This window comes from Theropithecus gelada, chromosome 2 (genome assembly GCF_003255815.1).
Source record: "Theropithecus gelada isolate Dixy chromosome 2, Tgel_1.0, whole genome shotgun sequence".
Lineage (NCBI taxonomy): Eukaryota > Metazoa > Chordata > Mammalia > Primates > Cercopithecidae > Theropithecus > Theropithecus gelada.
The window spans coordinates 101,188,463-101,208,135 of record NC_037669.1 but is presented as its reverse complement, the minus strand read 5'-3'; the positions used below and the strand labels follow the sequence as shown (position 1 = coordinate 101,208,135).

At 54.8% G+C, this 19,673-nt stretch overlaps 2 protein-coding genes across 7 annotated transcripts in view; one reads left to right on the top strand and one right to left on the bottom strand.

The window, feature by feature from the left end:
- Positions 1-3,308, top strand: part of TTC21A (tetratricopeptide repeat domain 21A) — a 31,503-nt gene extending 28,195 nt beyond the window's left edge. For all 4 annotated transcript variants that reach the window (XM_025376895.1, XM_025376894.1, XM_025376893.1 and 1 more), the window contains 7 exons: positions 790-940; positions 1,332-1,493; positions 1,628-1,820; positions 1,920-2,144; positions 2,680-2,800; positions 2,968-3,035; positions 3,119-3,308. In XM_025376895.1, coding sequence (XP_025232680.1) covers positions 790-940; positions 1,332-1,493; positions 1,628-1,820; positions 1,920-2,144; positions 2,680-2,800; positions 2,968-3,035; positions 3,119-3,196 — 998 coding nt within the window. In that variant the 3' untranslated portion in view covers positions 3,197-3,308. The remainder of the gene's footprint in view (positions 1-789; positions 941-1,331; positions 1,494-1,627; positions 1,821-1,919; positions 2,145-2,679; positions 2,801-2,967; positions 3,036-3,118) is intronic.
- Positions 3,309-6,275: 2,967 nt separating this feature from the next.
- CSRNP1 (cysteine and serine rich nuclear protein 1) lies at positions 6,276-18,981 on the bottom strand. Of its 3 annotated transcripts, none has more exons than XM_025377650.1 (5): positions 18,876-18,981; positions 10,899-11,155; positions 9,420-9,679; positions 8,554-8,868; positions 6,276-8,456 (listed from the first exon to the last, which is right to left on the bottom strand). In XM_025377650.1, the coding sequence occupies exons 2-5, from the start codon at positions 11,113-11,115 to the stop codon at positions 7,467-7,469; spliced, it is 1,782 nt and encodes a 593-aa protein (XP_025233435.1). In that variant the 5' UTR covers positions 11,116-11,155; positions 18,876-18,981; the 3' UTR covers positions 6,276-7,466. The 3 variants fall into 3 exon arrangements, with proteins under 3 accessions (XP_025233435.1, XP_025233434.1, XP_025233433.1); XM_025377649.1 differs by lacking the exon at positions 18,876-18,981 and adding an exon at positions 17,833-18,000; XM_025377648.1 differs by lacking the exon at positions 18,876-18,981 and adding an exon at positions 11,544-11,840.
- Between the last annotated feature and the right edge of the window lie 692 nt (positions 18,982-19,673).

Below are 19,673 nucleotides of genomic sequence, written 5' to 3'. Positions count from 1 at the left end.
GAGGGGCCAGACCTAAGGCTCAGGTTGGAGCCCTGGCAGGCCCATGGCAGTGTGCCCATAGGCCCAGGAGGTCACCATGGTTAGGAGTATGGGTCCTGGGGCCAGGCTGCCTGGGTCTGAGTCCTGGTCTACCACTTACTGGTTGTGCAACTTTCAGCAAATTATTTATCCATGTCTCAGTGTCCTCATCTGTAAAACAGATACAGTAAGAGTACCTACCTAGGCCAGGAGCGGTGGCTTACGCCTGTAATCCCAGCACTTTGGGAGGCTGAGGTGGGCGGATCACGAGGTCAGGGGATTGAGACCATGCTGGTTAACACGGTGAAACTCTGTCTCTACAAAAAATATTTAAAAATTAGCCGGGCATTGTGGCGGGCACCTGTAGTCCCAGCTTCTCAGGGAGCTGAGGAGGGAGAATGGCATGAACCCGGGAGGCGGAGCTTGCAGTGAGCCAAGATCGTGCCACTGCACTCCAGCCTGGGCAACAGGGCAAGACTTCGTCTCAAAAAAAAAAAAAAAAAAAAAGATTAGGTACCTACCTAATCTTGCAGTTAATGTATAGGTGAAGCACTTAATACCAGGTACAATATAAGTGCTATGTAAGTGTTAGCTGCTATTCTTTACTATTTTTAAGCATTAGTATTATTCTTTACTCAACCCTGGAACTGTTGGAATGTCCCTGCTCAGCCCAGATGGGCAGTATCTCTTGGCCTCTCCTAGGGGCCCAGCACCCTCATCTGATACAGCTACTGGGCATCTCAGCCTGGAGATTTCTGTCTCTTATTTTAGACAATTTTTTGGTATTGAATAAATTAATTGATCTGCTAAGAAGAAGTGGTAAACTTGAAGACATTCCTGCCTTTTTTGAATTGGCCAAGAAGGTGTCCAGCCGGGTGCCTTTGGAACCAGGGTTCAACTACTGCAGAGGTATCTACTGCTGGTGAGTTGGGTGTGGTGTGTTGAGGGGCAGCTGTGTGCAGGAAGCCCTACTGGCAGATAGGCTAGGCCCTTGCGCTGCACAAAGGGAGCAGAAATTCTGCCTCCAGGACACCCAGGCCCAGCAAGTGAGGGCCCACAGGGGCAGAGGTGGAACCCTTCGGAAGTCGGGGAGAGCCTGCAGCCTCTGGATGGAGGCCAGGTGAGGGCCACTTGGGCAGGCCACTGGCCTGCATCCGACACCCAGGTCCAACGCCTGCGTCTCCTCCAGAGGAACTGGGAAACCAGCGATCCAGCCTCTGCTTTGTGCAGACTCACAAAGTGGCCCTTGTATATCTCTGCCCTGTCTGGGCCTCAGTTTCCCTCACTGATTCTTGGTGTTTTCTCTACTACAGGCACATAGGGCAGCCCAACGAAGCCTTAAAGTTCCTGAACAAGGCACGCAAGGACAGCACTTGGGGCCAGAGCGCCATCTACCACATGGTGCAGATCTGTCTGAATCCAGACAATGAGGTTGTGGGCGGAGAGGCTTTTGAGAACCAGGGGGCCGAGAGCAAGTAAGGGCCCGTGAAGGCAGAGGCGGAACCCTGGGGAAGTTAGAGAGAGCCTGCAGCCTCTGGGTTGAAGCCAGGTGAGGGCCACACAGGCAGGCCACCTGCCTGTGTCTGACACCCAAGTCTAACACCTGCAGCTACACAGAGAAGAAGGAGTTGGAACAGCAGGGCGTGAGCACCGCCGAGAAACTGCTGCGTGAGTTTTACCCGAATTCAGCCTCCAGCCAGACCCAGCTGCGGCTGCTGCAGGGCCTCTGCAGGCTGGCCACCAAGGAGAAGGCTAACATGGAGGCTGCACTGGGCAGCTTCATCCAGATAGCGCAGGCTGAGGTGCGGCTGGTGGGGACTGGCGGGCATGGGCAGGTGGCAGGGCCGAGGCTGACCAGGCAGCCAAGGCATGCTGACGTCCATTTCCCACCCGATGTGTAGAAGGACAGTGTCCCTGCCTTGCTGGCCTTGGCACAAGCCTATGTGTTCCTGAAGCAGATCCCCAAGGCACGTATGCAGTTGAAGCGCCTGGCCAAGGCCCCCTGGGTGCTGAGTGAGGCTGAGGACTTAGAGAAGAGCTGGCTCCTGCTGGCCGACATTTACTGCCAGGGCAGCAAGTTTGACCTCGCCTTAGAACTGCTGCGGCGCTGTGTGCAGTACAACAAGGCAAGGGGCCACACACACACTGGGGCTGCAGGGTGGCAGAAAGGGTTCTAGGCATTCCAGGAAGGTGAAGCCGGCTTTGCAGGCAGAGGTCATATGGAATAACTAGTCAGGAAGAGGCAGGCTGAGAGGGGCACATGGGCAACAGACCAGAGTAGGAATGAGGATCAAGGGCAATGGACTAGGTAAGAGGAGGTACACAGGGTCGTGTCATGTCCAGAGGAGGGAACACTAAATGACAGAAAAAGATGGGAAAGTTTCAAGGGTTCCAACCTGGAGGGACTTTTGCAGGTCAGAGCAGGCCAGGAATGGGAGTGGCGGAACAGGAGGGCTGCAGGGAAAGGGGTTACACCAGTGTCTGGGGTAGCTGAGAGGAGGGCACACAGTTGGCTTGTTGCAAAGGTTGGGGTACCCCTGAGGTCCCTTGGCAGTTTGGTTTATGGCAGCTCACTTCTGTCCCTTGCCTGCTTCTGGTTCTGGTCCTAGTCCCACCGTGGCCCAGGGAACCAGCAGAGGCTCTAACTGGCTTTCCCTGCAGTCCTGCTACAAGGCCTATGAGTACATGGGCTTCATCATGGAGAAGGAGCAGTCCTACAAGGATGCAGTCACCAACTACAAACTGGCCTGGAAGTACAGTCATCACGCCAACCCTGCCATTGGTAAGGCAACCAGCCAGGGTGCACATGAATGGACGTGGGAGGGAGGTGGGCAGGAGGATCCCCACCATGACCCCAGAACTCAAGGCCTGTACCCTGGCTGTTATGAGAACCATAGGGGTTCTCAGGTCACCAGGGTGCCACCATCTATGCTCTCCATGCCCCGGTAGGCTTCAGACTTGCTTTCAACTACCTGAAGGACAAGAAATTTGTGGAGGCCATCGAAATCTGCCACGATGTAAGCCAGCAGCCTTGGCGGGGAGGGCCTGGTGTAGTGGTAGGGAACCCTGCCTGATACTGCATACCCATTCTCTGTTCCAGGTCCTCAGGGAGCACCCCAACTACCCCAAGATCAGGGAGGAAATTTTGGAAAAGGCCCGAAGGTCCCTGAGGCCCTAGCTGGGGTCAAGGGGCCTGCAGTAGAAGCCATCAACCTACTGAAGTTGTGTGGAGGGATGGAAAGTGGGTCAGTGGAGAAGGGATTCAGAAAATGACACATTCTTCCCCATTACTATAGTGTATGTGGTTTATTTTGAATCATGTTTCATCTGACCCAAGGGTCATCCCAAAGCTTTATGTTTTTAAGGCACAAGAAATGTTGCTCTGGGAAGAAAGACATCAACTGGCTTAACTTTTGCTGGGCTCATTGGGTGCTTTCTAACAGACCTCGCTTTTATCCCAGACTCTTTGAGGGGGCAAAGGGGAGCAAAGAGGGGGCTTCTAGTGGAATGGTGGTTGAAAAGGATCCCCTTCAGCTATTTTTCAATGGTTGTTGCCCTTCTCCTGTCTGGTCTCCAGGATCCTGGAGCTAGAGAAGCAATTACTCCTCCTTTCCATGCTACCCTCTGAGTCTGCCTGGCGGTGGGCCCAGGATGCTGTGGGCAGTGTGCCCAGACAGGAGGATCAGCTGCAAAAGGTCCTGTGTGAGAGGGCCTGCAGGGTGCAAGGGCCATTGTCCCACCCTGTCCATGCATTGTTTCCCTTTCCCCTGCCACCTCCCCCCTACTCCCCACCAAGTCCAGCTGGCTTCTTCTGGTCCTTACCAGTTTGGGACAAACCTGACTACCCTCGCCTGGCACAAGGAAATACATTCCAAGAAAAAATAGTTCCGACTTCAGCTTTTACAAAAGACACTGGCCATCTAACATCCTACAGAAACCCTTTTAATGTCTAAGAGGGCAAATGCAGTGGTTCCTATTTAGATGAATAATGTTAACTGCAACTGGCAAGAGGGTGACAGAGGGCACCTTTGCTGTGCTCCCAATACCACTCTTCCTTGATGTCATTAAGGATGCCAATAATGGGACAGTCTGGCCTCAGGACAGTCAGGAAGCCTAGGATCTCCGAATGTGGACTTCCCAGGTCCCTTCCCCTCTCTGGGTCTTAGTGTCCCCATTTGTGGCAGGAAATTAGATGTCTCCCAAATCATGGCACAACTCTCTGCCAGTGATATACAGCAAACATTTTAAAGTTTAATAACGGTGTGCTTACACATCATTTTTACATAGAAAACCAAGTAGCACAGCAAAGTCAGGAATTTACGGGTGCTGTTCCATGGGATGGGTTTAACTTTTAAGCATACTGATATATTTGAAGAAAAATTATTTAGAGTAAGTAGAATGCAGATATGGGCAGAGTTTTCAAGAGCAGTTGTCCAGTGACTAAGGTTTGGGAACAGTGGACAGATAAGGGTCCCTTTGGAACAGTGTAACTCGGATGGCTGCTGAGCCTCGTTTTTATAACACACTGCTGATCACATGTATGGTTTGTTGATAGAAGCTGGGGATCTGGAACGCTTTCCCCAGGTTACTACCATCTTTCCTATGGGAAAACTCAGTCCCCTTTCTGTGATCTGCTTTACAACCCAGTTTTGTTGGGACAGGTTTGTTGACAGGTCTATCTATATGGAGAATGATCCTGTAAAGGGATTGTGTATTAATCATGTTTTTGCTGTAAAACCTAGATTGTCTTCATTTATCTAAAAACAAAGAAACAAAAACTAAGAACCCTGTGGCCCTAGATGGGACCAGGCAGGCCTCCGTCCAGCCTTGGGCTGAGTCCATGGGGCGGAAGCCTGTTGGGGCTTCCTGCCAGAGTACTGGAGCTGAGGGCTGCCACCCAGACCACCAGGCCAGTCAGAGTGACCCTGAGAGCCCTTGGAAGAACCCAGGTTTTGGACTGTGCATGCTGAAGTAATCTCTACAAAAGGGTCTCCAGGCACCAGTGAAGAAGAAACAGGACAACTTAGTGTACCGGGGCACTTTACCCCGAGAAGACAAAGGCCTAGCTATTCCTAGCTAAGCTGGTTACAGGGACATACTGCCCCACCACAGGCCAGATTCCAAAGCATGAGTCCTCTAATGGCACTGATACAGCCATGTGGTCATGTCCATGCATGTCCAGAGGCAAGAGACAGATACCTAAAGGGTGACAGGACAGGCAAAAAAGAAAGGATTAAATATACAGAGAAAGAATGGCAGAAACATGAAAATTGATGCAAGTTGCAAACGTACACAGGACTTGCATGTTCCAGGCACTCTTTAAGGGCTTTGTAAATATGAACTAAACAAGCTTATGAGGTGAGTAGTGTCACTATTTGCATGCAGTATCGAGGACACCCAGGCACAGACGGAGTAATTCGCATAAATCACCTCACTAGGTAGTAGAAAATCCAAGATTCAAGCCCAGCATTCTGGCTCTGTGCTCTTAACAGTCAAGCCAAAGAGATGAGTGAGCCCAGTACAGACCAAGGCAGGGAATTAGAGCGAGGAAACCCAAATCAGTTCTCCTCTGGCAGTTCCTCCTTCCAGCTCTTGTACAAATCACTATCATTCCTAAGGGGGAAGTCAGTCTTTCTCAGGCCTCCAGACTGGGGCTCCCCAGAGCAGGGTGTGGCCTACTCCTCTGGCCTGCAGCCCAGCTGAGCTGCCAGGGACAGGTCAGACAGGTCTGGCTGGTGCAGATGGATGAGGTTCTGCAGCTTCCCCCCTGCCCTTCCCGCTGACCCCCTGGCTCAAGTCCTCATGGACCACAGCTGCTATGTAAGGCCATCACCAGGCCTTGACCAGGCACATCCCCTTGCCCTGCCTCCATCCAGGTTGGTGAATTCACCCTCAGGACAAGGCCTCAGCTCAGTGTGGGTGTGTAGGAAGAAGGGTGCCCTCAACCATCCCCAGCAGATGGCCCCCTGTCAGAAGACCCTGTTGCTGCTCCTCCCCACCACCCCAGGTCACCACTGTAGAGGAACAGGTTAATCCAAAGGAAAAAGTGCTCTATCTGCCTGGTCAGCCTCTCAGCTGGCTTCCTGCCTCCAACTTGACTGGCTTGCCTGGAAAGAGGCCCAATATGCTGGGTATGCCTACTTCTACCCCCCAACACAGCCTGTGTCCATACTGCCCTCTGCAGGGCTTGTCCCCCCATCCCCAATTCCCCTGAGGGTGTACCCCTGCTTCCCACCCCAGAAATACAGACCACATTGTTAAAAATAAAGCCTCTTTATTGGTACCTGTAAGCTCAGGTACAAGGTGTTCCCATAAGCACACAGGCTGGCAAGGCCTCCTGGGCAAGGGGGCAGGCCCAGAGCCTGCGTTTCTTGGCACTGACACAGAAATGGAATAAATTATAGTTTTGACACTCAGGGACAATGTAGAAATTATGATGCAAAATTAAACATTAGCAAACAAAGGGTATAAAAGCCCTCAGGAGCCACCCCTCACCAAATGGCCTCAGGGCATGGGCAGGTGGGCCAGGCCAAAGTGCAGTGCCCAGAAAGCCCTGAGATAATAGTCTGGGGCATGGTTCGCGCCCGAGGTAGGCCCTTTGCCCTCTCTGGGCCTCCTGTTTCCTCCTTCCCCCTCCTACATCCCTGGGCCTGGAATAAAGGCTACGGCCTTTGGGGAAGGGGAAGATGGAACAGAGGGCAGGAAGTGGAGGGGGCAGGGTGGGGCAGAAGGGAGTTTTGGTCACAGCTGGTTAGCCCAGCCTCTCCCCCTGCCTAGATGATGTCCTTGGCCAGCACCTGCCTGCATAGCCATCCAGGAGCCAGGCAGCAAACATAGATCATAGAGCTCAAATCCACACCCAGTCTGCACCAAAGCCCAGGCAGGGCAAGGTGTAAGACTACAAGGCAAAAGGGGCTCCTTGAGGGCCTGTGCCCACCCCACCCCGGCACTACCCACCAGCCAGAGAGGTGCAACCAAAGCCTCCTCAATCTCCAAATAAATTATGGAAATAAATTATAGTCTTCACAGTCCAGAGGATTTAGCCACCCATGGGTCTAGGGCTCAGCATGGCAGAAGCCACCTGATTTCAGCCCTGTCTCACCGTCTTTGGGCTAAGGAACATCATGCAAAGACCGAAAAGTGGTCTGCCAAGCTCCAGAGGAGCCACATTTTCTCCTCTTCCAGGCTCACATTGTGGAGATGGAAGAGCAAACTGTGGGTGTGGGGGTCCGGGCAGCTGAAACGGGAAGCCCCTCCCCCCAATCCTCTCTTCAGCACAGAAAAGTTAAATAAATAAATCCAGAGAACTGTATGAAAACCAGGAGTGTGCGCATGGCACCTGTGAGTGAGCCAGCCAGTGGGAGACTGTTACAGAGACTCTGGGGAGCCCCACAATTACAAGAAAGCAGCAACAGGTCCCTTGGGGCTGGGAAAAGGCATCCTGGTCCTCACACCAGCACAGGCTCCATTAGAGATGCTGGGACAGTGTCCTCAAACTGGCTGTCGATAAAGGGATCTAGGGCTTCGGCAACTGGCTCGGAGAAGCCCATGAGGGACTCCAGGAAGCAACTGCTGGCATCCCCAGGTGGAGAGAGGCCAGGCAGGGGGAAGTGAGGTGCCTCGATGTGGTCCAGGCTGTCAGACACCTTCTGTGATGTGTAGTGAGGCCCCAGACTATAATCTGGCAGAGCCTGGAGTAACTCAAAGGAGTCACAAGAAGACAAGCTGAGATCCACTGAGCTACTCTGGCCAGCGTCCATGCTGGGTGGCACTAAGTTGCCAGGAAGGCTGCCTTCTCTTGACCCTTCAAGGCCACCATTTAGGAAGCAGCTGGCATCGAGGTTGGCATTTTCATCCAGGATGCCCGATGTGAAGCTACAGCCAGAATAGCTATGGGTCCAGCTGGCCAGGCCACCAGGGTCACTAGTACCAAAGATGTCAGCTGGATGGAAGCAGCTGAGGTTGTCCAGGTTCCCCACACTCCCTTCCTCCTCTTCCTCCTCCTCCCCGCCGAGGTCAGAGTCACTGAAACTCAGGATCCGTGCCAGGCTGTCGTCATCAACGCCAGGCTGGAAGCCAGGGCCAGGCAGGCCTGGGTGGGTAGGGCCGTCAGGAGCCTCACTAGTGCCTGATGCTGAGGAAGATGCCGTGGAAGAATCAGTCATGTCGCTGCTGCAGCTGTTGTCTCCCAGCTCATTGTTCATGGGGGGCTTGGCCAGTGGGAAAGCAGGGACCAGGGCCTGCTCACCAGGGCTGGGTGGGCTGCCCTGGGCAGGGGCCTCTAGCTCCCTAAAGCTCTCAGCCTCCTGTTCCAACTGCAGGCGGGTGAGTGTGTGGATGAAATGGGTCTGAACTCTCGCCTGATTAAATTCCACACGGCCCATGGGGTTCTCACAGCCCTCCCTGCAGCAGCCACAGGGGAATGCTGTGTGGTCCATCTGCACAGAAAGTAGAGGTACAAGTGAGGATTACTGTGGAGTGCAAAGAAGTCCCCATGCTCAGGTTCCCCATCCCAGCCCAGTCCAGCCACCACACCTGACACTTGATGCCTGCTAGGCTGCAGCTGCAGGTCTCAGGGTCGCAGATCCTATCGCAGTGACAGCCACAATCCTCCCGGGATTGGCGCAGTGCCTGCAGCTCCCGCTTCTCCTCCCGATCGATCCTTCGCACGCCCGAAGCCCTCAGCAGAGCTCGACGTCGCCGGGCTGGGTAGGGCTGTAGGAAGCTCACTTCTTCCAACCGGCCACCTGCCACAGCAACTGCCAAGTCCTCCTCCACAGAGGCGTCATCAATGGCATCCACCGCAGGTGGTAGCCCTGCCTCTGCCTTGGGTACCCCGGCTGCCGAAAGCTGCATCCACAGGAAAGAGGTATGTGAGAGGTACAGACGTGGACATGGGCTTAGCCCTACTGTCACTAGACAAACCCTCCCCATGTGCTTACCCTCCCACTACTCGTGCTTAATCTGTGATGGGCACTGTGTGTACGACAGTGAACAGGACAGCCAAGAATACAGTCGTCAGGGCATTTGGAAAAAAAAAAAAGAGATATCCTACTCATGGCATTCCCTAGATCATGGACAGACTCCCTTTCCTAACCAGACAGATACGCACCCCCCTAATTCATATCAGCTTCACATCCCCCTCTCCAAAAAGTTCAAGTTCAGATTCAGGTATCATGCCCCCAGCCCCTGCAGCAAATAGACACAAGCCCTCCTCTGTGCCTCCTGTTTGCAGACAACCCAGGCAACAGACTCCAATCAAGCCAATCACTAGGCCCACAGGCCTGTTTCCCCATATACATAATGAGCAAGTCAGCACCCACCCCTGGTACACCCACCCCTCGAGGTTAGGACTCCAGGAACTGCCTTAGGAGGTGGGCCACGGAGAGGGCTCTCTCTACCTTCCACTGCAGCATCTCCAACTTCTCCTCTTTCAAGCGCTGGCGGAGCTTCTCGTGCCGTGCACGGGCTTGCTCCTGTGCAAACTCAGCCAAAGAGAAGCGGCGGCAGGCACTGTGGCGAGGGGCCATACCCAGAGTACAGCCACCACGGCTGGGCACACTGGTGAAGCCCTGGCAACGGGGAAAGTAGAAGACGGTGATCCCATCAAAGGCTACACGGCCTGGGCGCTCCCGGCGAGCCCGCTTCAGGATAGACAGGGCTGGAAAGCAGGCAAAGATGCTGGGAATTAGTTTTCAGTGAGGCACAACATACCTCCAGGAAGATCATGCCAGACTGCCCTCCCGCCTCCCACCTTCCCCCTCCTCCCTCTCCGCCCACTTTGAAAAAAGAAATGTGAATTTAGGAGCCTGTGTGGCTGGGACTGGAGCAGCTGAAACTGAACATCACACCCATGTCAGCACTGGCTTATTGTTATTTTCCAGTTTAAATGACAGTATTTGTAAGATTAAACATCTTTGCTATGTTTATTAGCCATGTACAGGTCCTTTGTACAGTTTTCTATTGTTTTTTATTGATTTGTAGGATTTCTGTGTTCTGCAACAGGCTTAAAAAGGCTTTCCCTTTACAAGTTAATGTTTATTGATTAGTAAGCTACGTACTGGTATTTTCATTAGGTTGAACCATAATAAATTACCATGTAATGGTGAAATATTGGAAATTCCATACATTTCAACTTACTGTATTAATTTTATATCCAGCTACCAGGGGGAATTCCCTTCTAAAAGGTTTTCTGTTTATACTGTTAGATCACATGTGCTAAAAATGATATTCTTTTTATGTGTAATGCACAGATATACATACAGTACATAAAAAGGTAAACAGCACATCTATTGTATTAAAATTTCATGATGGGGGGGGAAATTAAGGAGAAAATGTCTTAATAGGCTTCCTGGGGAACAATAATGAAAAATAAGGTCCAGAAACACTGCTCTAGGGCCACGTTCGTCAGTCTGGAATCACAATTATGCAAGCTTGAAAATAACCAGGAAAAACCCCTTTTCACTATGTTCAGGCAAAATGGACAGCATTTTGACAGGAGAGGGACCGGCTTGACAGGCCCCATGGCAGAGAAGCATGGGGCGGGCGGGGAACTCCAGCAGTTCCATTTGTAGGAGGGTAGGGTGCTCACTGGAGAAACGAAACTGGAACAGAAGGGAGGGGCCAGACCGGGAAGGCCCTGAGGGCACTCTGCAGAGCTGCATCCTGGATGTCATTACTCCCAAGGTCAAAGGTGAATTAGCTGGGCTCAGGTGCCCCTGGACAGTGGGTACTGAGTGACCACTGTATCACAGTTCGTGAGAGCTACCTCCATGGGGACGTGACCTCCAGAGGCCAAAGGCATTTTGTCAAGGACCTCTAAATTTCATCTTTCAGGAAGGAAGGCAGGTGATGGAATTCCCAGGGGAGGGAGGACTCACGGGTGAAACTTCTGGGGCCACAGAAGTCACGGTCAGGCAGGGGCATCTGATCCCAGGGGCCTTCCTCCTCTGAGTCCCAGGCACGGGAGACAGAAGAGCTTGAGCTTGGGGAGCAGGAGCGAGATTGGCACCCAGAAGAAGAGGAAGAGGAGGAGGAGGAGACCAAGGAGTTGTCCTCATCCAGCTGGTCAAATTTCCTCTTCAACAGCCCAGTCATGGTGGTGCCGGAGGTGCTCTGGGGTCTGGGGACAGACAGCCTGGAGTGGGAATGAGAAAGCTCTAAGTGGCAGGCAGGTGGGCTTCCAGCCAGGGTCATCATCCCTCCCACTGACCCTCCAAGGCATCCCAGAAACTGGCCTCTGCCCTCCAGCCCTACCTGTGGAGCGCTGTGTGGCGGAGGACAGTCTCCAGGAGGATCTCTGCACAAGACACAGCACCTCCCTCCCTCCAAACTAATGTTCAAATCCATGGCCTGATGCGTCAAACTCCCACCGCTGCCCAAAGCCTTCCGAAGCACTAGGTACCTTCCCCACCACCTCCTACCACACACACACACACACACACACACACACACACACACACACACACACGCATCCACATCAACAGGGGAAGGAGGCAGACAGACCAACAGATGGACTGACAGACCTCAGCCTGGTCTCACTCATTCCCCAACAGGAATCCTGGGGGCTGACTCACAGGCTGGGTGATTCACACAGCTCGCATCTGTGTGCCTGTGTGTGTGTGTGTGTGTGTGTGTGTGTGTGTACGCCCTCCAGCCCGCACAGCCCGCACGGCCATGGTATGGTGGCTCTGCTTCCTCCTTCTCCTCTAGCACACCCACACAGGCACGCCACCCTACACATAGGCAGGGCTGCGGGCCCTTGCTCCAGGCTAGCCAGGCATTCTGGGGAACAGGCTGGCTTTGACGTTGGCCTCCACTCCTAGACGGAGTAGTTTCTGAGCCCTTCCCCTCCCGGTGTGGGAGCTTCTCAGACTTTCCCTTAGAAACCCCCGCTCCACTGTCAAGAAGTCTCCTGCCTCCAGGCCTGTGTGACCACAGCCACTCAGGCTGTCTCTTTCACATCTCATTTGATCCTAATGTCCAAAGTCTCTCCTGTCTGTGGCTTCGTGACATGGAGCACCCCACAACACAACACTGTCTCCCGTGTGAGAGTCTCGGCCTTCAGCAGAAGTATAACCAGAGACTCACTCCCACAGCTGGCTGGCCTTATCCAAGCAGAAGAGACTTGGGGCTCCCGCCCTGGAATGCTTCAGCGAATAATGGCCCTTCCCAAGGTCTGGCAAGCCCCAGAAGACTCAATCCCAAACGCTGAGTACAGCTACCTTGTGTCTGTTGCTCCAGCTGGGCCTTCGGGGAGGTCACCAGAGGGAAAGGGAAAGGAAGTTGAAGCTGAGGCCGAGGCCCCAGTGCTGGGGAACCCTTCCCCCACTGCCATCACAGGAAATGAGAGAGAACAGGAAAAACCAACCAGAAGGCTGTCTTGGTCTCCTCTACTCAGGTGTCCTTTCCAAGCACTCCTTCCCCCTCTGCCCAGCCACCTACCAAGTCCCCGAATCCTGTAGGGTTTGCTGTCAACCTTACTAACTGGATAATGTTTACCCCAGGGACAGCCTCCCCTAGGCAAGCGTGAGAGAAGCAAGAAAATCTCCCTCCCTGGCCAATCCCCCACCCTGGGCCTGGGGGAAGAAGACTCACAGATGTTTCCGGGGGCTTCTCCGTGGGTAGTTTCTCAGGCTTGGCACCCCCCCCCTCCGCAGGGTCAAACCACAAACAAAAACAACCCAGCTCCCAGCTGACCTGCAGGCTCTCCCAGGAGGTGGGGGATTCATGACCCAGAGGCAGGCATACACACGTGTACACACATGCACAGACCACACGGAAACACACATATGGACAAACACCACCCACACATCCTGTCCCCATTGCATCCTGCCAAGAGACCCCATCCTTTCCCAGGTTCCAGATGCCATCTACAGGGCCGTGAACGCCTCCTTCACCACACACCCAGCCTGAGATCCCCCAGGACCCACTGCCCACTTGGTGTCTCCGCCCAGCCATCCCCTAGAAACATAAAATTCTGCAGGCCCCAAATCGAACCCCTTGTCTCTGTTCCCCACCCCCCATGCCATCTGTTCCTCTTCCTGTGTTCCCTATCTTAGTAACAGCCCCACCACCCACCCAGTCACTCAAGCCAGAAACCTGCAGTCATCCTCAACTCCTTCCTCTCTCTCCCTCCATCTACATCCAGGCACCCCATGCCTGGGAGTTCACGTAAATCCATTTAATCCACACAAAGCCAGGGACAGACCCAGTAGGTATAATGGAGGCCACGTGGCATAGTGTTAAGAACTTCGGCTCCAGAACCAGACTACCTGCTTTTGAACTCTGGCTCCACTATTAATTGGCTGGGTAATCCTGGGCAAGTTCCTTAACCTCTCTGTGCCTCCAATTCTTTGTCTTAAGACCTCATAGGGTTGGGAGGTTGAGAAGCATCAATACATGTCACATGTTCTTAGATTAGTGATAAGTGCTCAGTGAATGTGTTATTCCACACTGGAAAAAAAAAAAAAAAGAGCTCCAGCTCCTGGATGCCCACGACACAGATGCATCTCACAGACATCATGCCGAGTGAAAGAAGCCAGACACAAGATATATGCAAATGTTCAAAAAAAAAGGCAGAACTACTCCGTGATGATATAAGTCAGAGCAGTGGTTCCCCAGGGGAGGGAGAAGGACACCCTGGAGACAGTCATGAGGGAAATTTTCTGGGGTCGGGGATAGGAAGGGCTGGGGGACCTGTAAAAGTTCTATGTTCATCTGCATGGTGGTTACATGGAACTCTCAAATTGTAAACATTCATCTTATGGACACATAAGATTTATATACTTATGCATTTAGGTTACTATCAATTTAAAACGTTACTAACCATAACATGTCTCTGTCCCCACAGCAGCTACCCCATGTCCCTCTGCTCCTGCCCTCTTTCCCCAGCCATTCTTGATCCTACAGCCAGAATGACCTTCTTAAAGCACACATTTACCTGCCACTGCCACACCTAGAACCACTCTATAGCCTCTATAGCTCCCCTTGGGGAAGCTTGACATTAGGATCAAGTCCAGAACTCAAGAAGCCGAAGCTGACCTGGCCACTGCTTCCCTCTCCCCACCTTGCTCTCTATACTCCAGCTGAACTTGCAGTTCCCACAATGGCGCTCACCTCCTGGCCTCTGCAAAGCTGGAACAATCCAGCCTCATTCCCTTTCAGAAAGTCATCTTTCGAGGGGCCTCCTGACTCTCCTACTCCTTCCTCCTGCCTCTCTGCGCTCCTGCTAGGGACTGAATATTTGTATCCTATCAAAATTCTTATGTTGAGACTGAATCCCCAGTGTGACGGTATTTGGAGGTGGGCCTTTGGGGCGTAATCAGGCCATGAATGATACCTTATTAGCACCTTTATAAGAAGTGACACAAAAGAGATGGTCTCCCTCTCCAACATGTGAGCTCAGACCCAGCAAGAAGGTGTGCATCTGCAAGCCAAGAAGAGGGACTTCATCAGGCTGACTGGAGCCTTGATCTTGGATTTTGCAGCCTCCCAAGGTGTGAAAAATAAATCTTTTGTTTAAGCCACCCAGTCTGTGGACTTTCTATTACAGCAGCCCAAAGTAAGACAGCTCCCAAAAACCCTGGTATTTCCCCATCACAGACTTTATCTGATCAGACTGCAGGGGCCTCATTGCTCATCTGCCTCACGCTGAGGGCATCTCTGTCTGGCTGCCCCTGTGCCCATGTCTAGGACAGAGTCTGGCATAGAGAGGGCACCTGATAATACCAGAGGTAAGCAGACTAGCCCTGCATATCGGGTATAGACCCAATTGCACAGGCAATCTTACGCACATGAGGTTGCTGAGGGCGACTGGTCACTGTGACCTTTTCCTGCTCCTGTCACAGTTAATTTAAGAGGGGCAGGAGGAGAATCACATGTCTATCCCCCAGCTGTGCCAGAGGGTACAAGCAAGAATGGTGCTCAAAAGGGGTGGCTCTGAGGGCAAGAGAGGGAAGCTCAGGCTGCAGGCAGGTGCCAATGTACGCAATCCCAGGAGGCTCCTCGGTTCCCCAAGAGGTAACAGATGGAGAGAGATGTCAGGAAAGCAGGCTCAGCCACACACTGCGGCTCTGCCTAAGGGATGTCCACAGAAAGAGAACTTAAGGTGAGGAGGTTATGACCTCCAAGCCTACAGACAGGGAAACAGAGACACAGGGAAGCTACAGTCATGCTGCAGGTTCTAGTGATGAACAATCCCTTCCAAATCTGCAGCGCAGGAATGAAATGAGAAATTACCTCCTCCCTGATACTCCTCTGGAGAGGCGGGGGAAGTGCTCCTGGTTCTCGTGTTCCTCTGTTCCACGTGGGAATCCAGAGGCTAAGAGGCAGAGGCAGGAGATGAGACAAAAAGACTGAGCCAGAGACAAGGAGAGGCCAAGAGGGAACGAAAGATAGTGAGAATCTAAGAAAAGTGTCAGACAGTGAGTCAGAGGTGGGGGGAGGGGCCCTCAGCAGCTACCCAGGAATCAGGATTCTGACCATGGCAGTGTTCCCAGGGTGAGCACAGCCCCCTCCCTAGGGTCCTGGAGGAAGGAACAGCAGTTCCCAGGAGCTGGCTTGGACAGAAATACCACACCACTGAGGAACCCCAGAGACAGGCCCTGAATCAGAGCGCCAGGCTTCTTCTGGGATCTGAGCCCTGACAATCGGGCAGCCCTCCTGCCACCACACACAGGCACTGACAACCCCCCACTCAACTGGCCACAGTTATCCACACACTCAGGTCACACTATGCGAATCCAGGAAAGGCCACCTCACCCCTGGACACCAAGCAACCAAGGGCTGTTTTCGAGAAGTGGGGGCGGGGCTTGAAAAAGTCACAGCAACTCCTCTGTCCACCTCGGCAGTCCCACCAGTGCCCCAGGCCTCAGCCCAAGCCAGTCTTAGGGAGGGGGGCACCTTTAGCTGCCTCCATTCCCCTTCAGGAATCTGAAGAATGTGTCCTTTAACCTCTGAGCCCCAGGCCTTGGCCAGTCCCCCCAAAACACTTGGGGTCACATGACCCCTGTCCCTCAGGAACAACTTCCTGGGAGAAGGGGAGGGCACCTCCCAGCACCTCTAGTCCCCACTGAAAAACCAGCCTGGGTGGCCCAGAGAGGACAGACCGAAAGCCTTGGCACTTCCTCCCCAAGCATCCCTCTGAAGGAGAGCTGGGGGAGGGGATGGCTCCTCGGCTTTGGCCTTCAGGACCTGGCACTGGATAGGTGCCAAATGTATGCTGGCTACATGAGGCACTTGTTCCTGCAGAAGGGACATTGCACCTGACAATGACTGCTTCCTCCACCTAAGACGGGCCTTCTTCCCTCTCTCATTCATTCATTCATTCATTCAACAAATAGGCACCAAGCTCAACAAATACGTGCCAAGCACTGTGGCAGGCACTCGCGCATGCAGGGAGCAAGACTTACACAACTGCGGCCCTCTTGAAGCTCTGAGTTGAGCAGGGAGGACAAATAGAGTGGGTTGCTGGGATGGAGGGTCTGAAGGGTGGGACAGGGTACGGCTGGGGTGAAGGTAGGTCTCTTTGAGGAAGGAAAGTAGGCAGAGTTCCAGATAGGGACTCCGCATGGGTAAGGAACAGGAGGAGGGACCAGGAGAGTGTGATCGGAGGAGGGGCAGCCCGTGAGGCTGATCCTGGGCTCCAGGGCAGGCTTTAGCTTGAGGGCACGGCAAGCCACAGAGGGCTTAACTAGGGAGTGACAATGCCAGATTTGCATTTTAAAAACGTGGCTCAGCACCGGGAGTGGAGGGGGTGTGACCGGTTGGAGGTGCTGCCACGGCCAGGTGAGAGGACAGGCCAAGGGCATAGGAGAAAGGCAGATACTGGGATGTGGTGAAAGAAGAGGGCAGGGCTGTCAAGGATTTGGGTCGGGGGAGGTGATGAGTTACTCTCCAAAAGGATTGAGACTTCTGGGTGGAGGTGCTGGGTGGGCAGCAGGAGACGGGGAGGGACTCTCTGGTGTCAGGAGTGTGGGCTACGGCTGTGTGTGATTGTGCCAGGAGCGGGAGTGACTAAGTGTGTGACTATGGCTGTGGTGTGGGCATCTCCACAGTGCGTGCCTGTGAATGGGCCCCGGGGAGGAGAAACTGAGGAAGGGGAGGAAGTACGTGCTGCGGAAGGAGGAGAAGTGCGTGGGAGAGAGTCTACGTGTGCCTGCGGGTGGCCGGTGTAGCTGCGCCCGTGACTCACAGCAGTGGCCTCTGAGAGTGACGGCGACTGACAAACAGGTGAGCCTACGACACAATCAATCCCTCCCTCCCTCCCTCCCTCCCGGGGTCCGTGACTCACCGCGCCTCCTTGTTCGCTCATCCCTCCACTCCCTCCCTGACCCCCACCGGCCGGGGGCGCCCGGCACACGCCGCAGCTCCCGCAGCCTCCCCAAGGGGGGAGCCCGAGGAGGAAGGCGACAAATGTCACCTGCTCCGGCCACGCGAGGAACTTCTGAAAAGTTCTCAGGCAACTGGGTCAAAAGGAAACTCGCCCGCGGACGCACGCCCCCGTCGCCTTGCCGCTCGCGCGCAAGCCCTGCTCTGTCCCCACTCGCGCAGAGCTCGGGGAGCCGTGACTTCTCTCGGGGTTACCGCGGCGGGCGGGGGAGGGGAGCAGAAAACCTGCGACTCCCGCTGGCCGGACCCCCGGCCCCCGACTCCGGCCGCGGCACGCCGTCAAAGCCGGGCAGCTCCCGCCCCCGCGCCCGCTCAGGGTGCTGAGGAGAGAACCGCAGGAGGCAGGAGCGGCAGTGCCACTCGCGCTGAACGCCCCCTCCCCAAAGTCCCGTCCTGCCGGGCCCAAGGCCCTTCGGCGCTCACCTGCAACCCGGACGCTCGCGGAGGACAACGACGCGACCCGCGTCCCGGTGGGGGACGCCCCCAGCGCCGCGACTCTGTGCGCTCGGCCCGGCAGCCGTCGGTCCAGCAGCCCCTAGCTCTGCGCGTCCGGCAGCGGCGGCGGCGGCGGGAGACTGGCTGCGCCCAGCCCCGCCCGCCGCTCCGCCCTCCTCGTCAGTGGAAAACTCCGGGGCTCACTGCGCTGACGCACGCCGGGCCTCCAGCCAGGCCGCCCGGCAGCCCCGCCCCGGAGGCGCCGCCTCCTCCCCCGCCTGGAGCCTGGCGCAGCGGCCTGGGGGCCTCCCTGCGGACTCTGACCCGGCGACTGCGCCTCCGCCGCTCTCCGCCCCCAGCCCTCTCCCGCCAGAGCCCTCCCCGCCCCGCTTCCAGCACCGTCCCTAAAGGCGCGGACGACTCAAGCTGGCAGAGCCGGGAGTAGAGATCCCCCCTCGCCCCACCGCCCCAGCTTACAGATGGGTAGACTGAGGCCGGGAGCAAGGCCAGGGGCTAGACAGTGGCACAGCCGACGTCTCCCGTACGCTCTCCACCCCCACCCCTCTAGAGGGAGTTTATTATATTCCAATCTAAACGTTCCCTCCTCCGCCCCCAACCTACCACCCACCCCCAGATCCGTCGGAAAAGTAAACTGTGGCTGGAGAGGAATCTGGGGTGTGTGGGGAGCAGGGAGGCGGGGAGCGGGAAGGATGGATGTAATCAGTGGGCCTGAACTTCACCCCTGCCCACGGGCCAAGAGACCCTTCCCTGCAGAAGTTCCAAACTAGGGGTTCTTGGAACTAGCTTCCCCACTCCCACCTCAACCTTCCCTTAAAAAAATAAAAAGTCTGGTTTCTTCCGGGCCAGATCTTGGCCACTTAAAATGGCCCACTGCCTTCTCTGCTCCCGCCAAGGCCTTTCCTGACTCGGGGCCAACCCTCCCGGTACGACTTGCCCCGGCAACCAAGTCCTGGCCTGGGAGCCCACCCTCAGCCCCACTTCCCAACCGCAGGTACGGGTCTACCCATCACCTCGAGCGTTTCCACCCTCACGCTTTTGCTGCAGCCGGTCTTCTCGACTGGAATGCTCTCCTGCCCTCTCTCTGCTTACCAGAATCCCAACGCTTTTAAGGGCTCAGCTTGCACTGCCTCCTCCAGGGAGCCTTCGTGGGAGCCTGACCCTCCCCCTCCCAGTCCTGCTCCCGCTGCATTCTGGGTTCTTCTGACTGTCCTAGATGAATGCTGTCAGCCACTAGCCCAGCCCTCAGGATTCCATTCTACCTTCCTCCAGGTTGGGGGTGGGGGTGACCTCCTGGCCTGTTTGAATCTTATCTGGGGTGGAGACGATGGTGAGAGCCCCTCTTCAGCCTCAGATGTGTATGTAGAATGGCAGGGGTCTGCTCCCCTTTACCTTTCCTGGAAGAACAATAGGAGGAAAGCAGGTTGGGGGAAGATAAAGGCCCCTGTCCTTCCGGATGCGTTGAGTGTGTACCTGGGGGCCTGCAGGGGGAGGTGTCTGGGCAGCTGGAGCCAAGCTTCCAGTGGCTTCTCAGTACCCTCCTGATGAAGTCTCAACTCCTTGGGGCCTACAAAACCGGAATAATCTGGCCCTTTCTCACTTTCGCAGTCCAACCTCTCTCTTCATACCCTCATTTCCCACTCCCTCCCCCGCGACCATTTCAATGCCATTAATGTGTGAACGTGTCGTTTTTGTTGGTTCATGTGCTTTTTTTTTTTTTCCCCCCCCCTCGAGATGGAGTCTCGCTCTGTTGCCCAGGCAGGAGCGCAGTGGCTCCATCTTGGTTCACTGCAACCTCTGCTTCCTGGGTT